Source organism: Condylura cristata, unplaced genomic scaffold (assembly GCF_000260355.1).
Source record: "Condylura cristata isolate star-nosed mole 26May11 unplaced genomic scaffold, ConCri1.0 scaffold00022, whole genome shotgun sequence".
Classification (NCBI taxonomy): domain Eukaryota; kingdom Metazoa; phylum Chordata; class Mammalia; order Eulipotyphla; family Talpidae; genus Condylura; species Condylura cristata.
In genome coordinates this window covers 36,542,449-36,546,488 of record NW_004567123.1, presented here as the reverse complement: position 1 = coordinate 36,546,488, position 4,040 = coordinate 36,542,449, and the positions used below count along the sequence as shown (strand labels likewise).

The 4,040-nt window shown below is 69.0% G+C and overlaps 1 protein-coding gene across 1 annotated transcript in view; it reads right to left on the bottom strand.

The window, feature by feature from the left end:
* Nucleotides 1–4,040, bottom strand: part of PHACTR3 (phosphatase and actin regulator 3) — a 49,781-nt gene that overhangs the window by 2,673 nt on the left and 43,068 nt on the right. Inside the window, exons 4-6 of the mRNA XM_012728149.1 lie at nt 3,059–3,233; nt 2,363–2,601; nt 108–261 (exon numbers count right to left, since the gene is read on the bottom strand). Of these exons, the coding sequence (XP_012583603.1) occupies nt 108–261; nt 2,363–2,601; nt 3,059–3,233 (568 nt within the window). The remainder of the gene's footprint in view (nt 1–107; nt 262–2,362; nt 2,602–3,058; nt 3,234–4,040) is intronic.

Here is a 4,040-nt window from a genome sequence, read left to right as displayed (position 1 = left end):
CAGGCCCGCCGGCCAGCGCTCCCTCGGGGCATCTGGCACTCTGGGCTGGGCACAGGGCGGGGCCTGGCGGGTGCGGCCGGACACAGGCTCGGCCCGCGGCCACTCACTTGGAGAGCTTCATCTCGATCTGCTGCCGGATCTCCTGCCTCTCCTCGTCCGTCCTCCTGGGGAAAATGTTCCTGTCCTCCAGCTCCTGCTTGCTGGGCCGGTTCCTCAGCTTCACCGCCAGCAGCTCCTTCTTGCACTTCCTGGGCAGGGTCCCTGTGCCCGGCCGGGCCGGGAGAGGGCGACAGGACACGGGTGAGCGAGGCGCCTCTGGCCGCGCTTCCACCCGCTGCACCACCGGGGCCCGTTTTATCTTCTAGAAATAAGTGACCGTTCAAGGAGCTGTACTGGGCCCGGGAGCGAGTCCCACCTGGCCGTTCGCTGACCCCTCGGCGACGAAAGGGCCGCAGAGACCAGAGCGCACGCGGAGGCCGCGCATTATACAGAAGCCACGCAGTCGCTCCCTAGGGCCCTGGCCTGCTGCTGGGGTGCTGGGCAGGGGCTGGGCTGCCCCCCAGGAGCGGACAGCAAGCCGCTGGCCCCACAGGGCCTTGCCCACAGCATTTCCTTGCAGTGATTTGGAGGGAAAAAATCAGCTGGTGGTGAACAAAATGAGTTTGTCCAGAACCTGCTCTCATTACACGTCATCTTCGTGACCTCACAGCCCACAAGGGCCTGGACACTGTCCCAGCGACAGACGTGCTGCCCCAGAGCGAGCTCAGCGCATCCACGGAGTGGGGGCCAGTCCGGTACTGGGAGAAGCCGCCGCCTCCCCAATCCTGCAGCAGCACCCCGCGGCCCACGGCCACCCCCAGCCGGGAGGGGCCCACCCTCCCTCCCACCGAGGGGACCCCGGGAGTGGGCGGCTCCGGAGCTGGACATCCCCCAAGCTGGACACGCGACCGGCCCCGGCCCGGGCTGGGCCTGACTCCTGCATGGAGCATCTCCCCCGGCCCTGGACGGGCTCCCTGGCCAGGCCCGTGCTGGTGTCAGGGTTACTCCTGAGCTTTACAGTGCCCCCCCGCACCCCTTCTCCCTGCTCCCTCCTCTGCCCTCTTGGCCTCAGGACCCTCAACTCTTCATCAGTGGCCAGTGATTCCTGTCGGGGCTTCGCGTCAGCCCCCCGCAGTTGCCAGGGCCCCCACAGGCTTCACTGCCACAGGCCCTCCCCTCACGCCTCCTGGGCTCTCGGGGTCCCAGAGCCACAGCTGGGTGCCCCGAGGGAGGGGAAGGGGTGGGAGAACAGGGACAGAAACCGGGCTGGAGGTAACACGCCCTTGGGGACTGTCCTCGGGACGAGCGTCCCCACCACGGGGCCTGGGCAGTGCCGGCGGGCTGGGCGGAGATGGCGCATCGCTGCGGGGCAGGGCGCCCTGAGAGCGGGACCAGACAGGGCTGCGCTTTCTGACTGGAAGTCGCGCCTGGCTCCCTTAACTCTCCTGCTCCTGCCGGCTTCTCTGCCTGTCGCTCACTGACCGCCTTGGCCGTAGGGGCCCCCCGAACACATTCCAAGAAGCACCGGCCTCCCCTGGCCCTGACCGAGGCCCTCCACCCACGCCGGGGCTCACCGCTAAGACCAGTCCTTCTGGGGGTTCGCAGTGTGCTCCCAGCACCCCGACCCCGGCTGGGCTGGCCCGCAAGCCTCCCTCAGTGCCCTCTTGTTCACTCAGTCTTGCCCACACTGTGTACCCCACTCCGGCAGCCCGAATCTCCGCACACATTTCCGGGGTCCCCTTCACCAGCACCCTGCCCTACAAATGCAGCTGCTTCCACAGCCCGGAGCTGCCCCCTCATCCCTTCCTGAGCGGTGGCTACTCTGCTGGGGCCTCCCTCTGCCCACGGGGACACCCCCAGGCCTGCGGCCTCAGCGGGCACCCCCTCTCCCAGGACCATGGCCCCACAGCGGCGGGTCTCGACGGGTGTTGGCAGGCCACGTGTGTTCAGCTCCCCAGCAGTGCGGGGTGCCGAGCTCCAGCAAAGCCGGGAGCCTCACAGGTGCCAAGCTGCCGGGGACACCCAGCCCCTCCCGGGGCACCAGGCGACCAAGTTCCTGGAGTGAGCCCCGCGTGAGAGGGGAGTGGGCGCAGGGGCGGGGCTGTTGTGGCTATTGTCGCCTAAGGGTTTGCGAACGGCCAGGCCTGCAGCAGCCTTCGCCGGACGTAGCCGGTGAGCGACCAGCCCGAGAACGACAAGGAGCGCCAGCGCGGCCCGAGAAGCACCGCTCTCCAGGAGGGGGCCACAGACCCAGGGAGGCTGAGGGGCCGCCCCGGCCACAGGCGTGCGGTTGAAGCGCGGACCCCAGCGCTGCTCCCCTCACCAGAGATGATGGAGTCGTTGAGCGTCTCCTCGTCCTGGTACAGGAGCAGGTCGTCCTTGAGCTCGGCAGCGACCACCAGGTTCTCCTTGTTCTCCTCGGACTCTTTCCGCTTGTTCTCCGAGGCCCCGTCGGGGCTCCAGGCCTCCTCCCGCTCCCTGGCCTGCTCCAGGCTGGGCGTCCTGGACAGGCGGACGTCCACCCGCTTCTTCGGGGACACTTTAGCTTCCCTTCCTTGAAAGCTGATCAGAAAGACAGTCCAGGGGGCTGCCGCCCTTCACCTGGACACCCGGCAGCCTCCACTCGGGCGGAGACAGCAGCGACGGCGGCCCCAGCTGCTGGGTCGGGCCCCGGCACTCGGGAGGGCAGCACCGGACACGTGCACAGTAAAACCTGTCCGAGGGGGCCGGGGGACACTCGGCCGCAGGGCCCTGAACACGGGGAGGGCCGTTTCGGGGCCAGCACTGGGCCGCTGCTGCCCCGGCCGCCTGGCCGCCCCTCGCCCTGCGGCCGCGGGCTCTTCCGGCCGCTGCAGGGACGCAAAGACATCAGGACCCTGGACAGCGACCCCCACGCTCCAGGCATCAGAGCCCTGGACAGCACGTCCACCCGGACACCCTGGACAGCGACGCCCCTCCCACCCCAGGTCCCCGCAGCCCAGGTGCTACTCGGACAGGACACGGCCCGCAGGGGCCTCACCTGTCCTGCCGGTGCTTGGTGGCCAGCGCCCGGTGCAACTCCTCGATGACGCGGCTGGGCGGCAGTGGCTGGTGGGCAGCGTTGAGGTGCGGGGACCCCGCGGGCGTGGAAAGCTGGCCTCGGAGCAGGGGGTCGGCGCTCTTCCCACCAGAGCCCTGGAAGAGCACGGCCTGGCCTGGGCGTGAGGGGAGCCAGGGCGGGGAGTCGGGGGGGCTCACCGTCAGGCAGCAGCGGGCGCGTGGGGCCGGCCAGGGCAGTGTGCTGCCCGAGACACTGCCCAGGAGCCCCCAAAGCTGAGAGGGGCGCCTCTGGCCTGTGCTGCTCCCTGCAGAAAGCCCCGTGAGCCCAGTGCCAGCATCAATGGCCCGGGAAGCCTCAGGGGAGGACACGCCCCTTCCTGTGCTCCAGCACAGGCTGAATCCCCAAGCTTCCCCGGGGGCTCTTCCTTCTGGGGGCCCAGAAGCCCTGTGGCGGCCACAGCCTGGAGACTCCTTCCCTTCCTGCTTCCGCACACCCTCTGTCTCAAACACGGCCCACGCCCAACACTGACGGCCCGCTTGTGACCGGCACCCCCTGGCCATTCCCGGGCCCTGCAGGCCTCCCCACTCGGCCCTCTGGCCAGCCCTCCCCCCACGCCCCCGTCTTCCTGGGGAGAGATCTTTGCGGACCTCCATGGCACCACACCTCTCTACGCCGAGCCTCGGCGCAGGCTGTTCCCCCATCTGAAATGCTTGTCCTGCCCTCTGCCCCGTGCCACCAACTCGGGAGACCTTTCCACCCTTGTGGGGAGCTCCCAGGCCTGTGCCTGGGTACCCGGGCCATAAACGCCTGTTTGCATATTTACACAGCAAAGCAATCGCCAAATCCCGCCCGAGACAGCCAGCGAGGCCACCACCCGCCTCCTCTCTGTCCCGCAGAGGCTTGTGCCTATGCAGACCTGCTCAGTGGCCCCCGGAGGTCCCCAGACCTGCTCAGTGGCCCC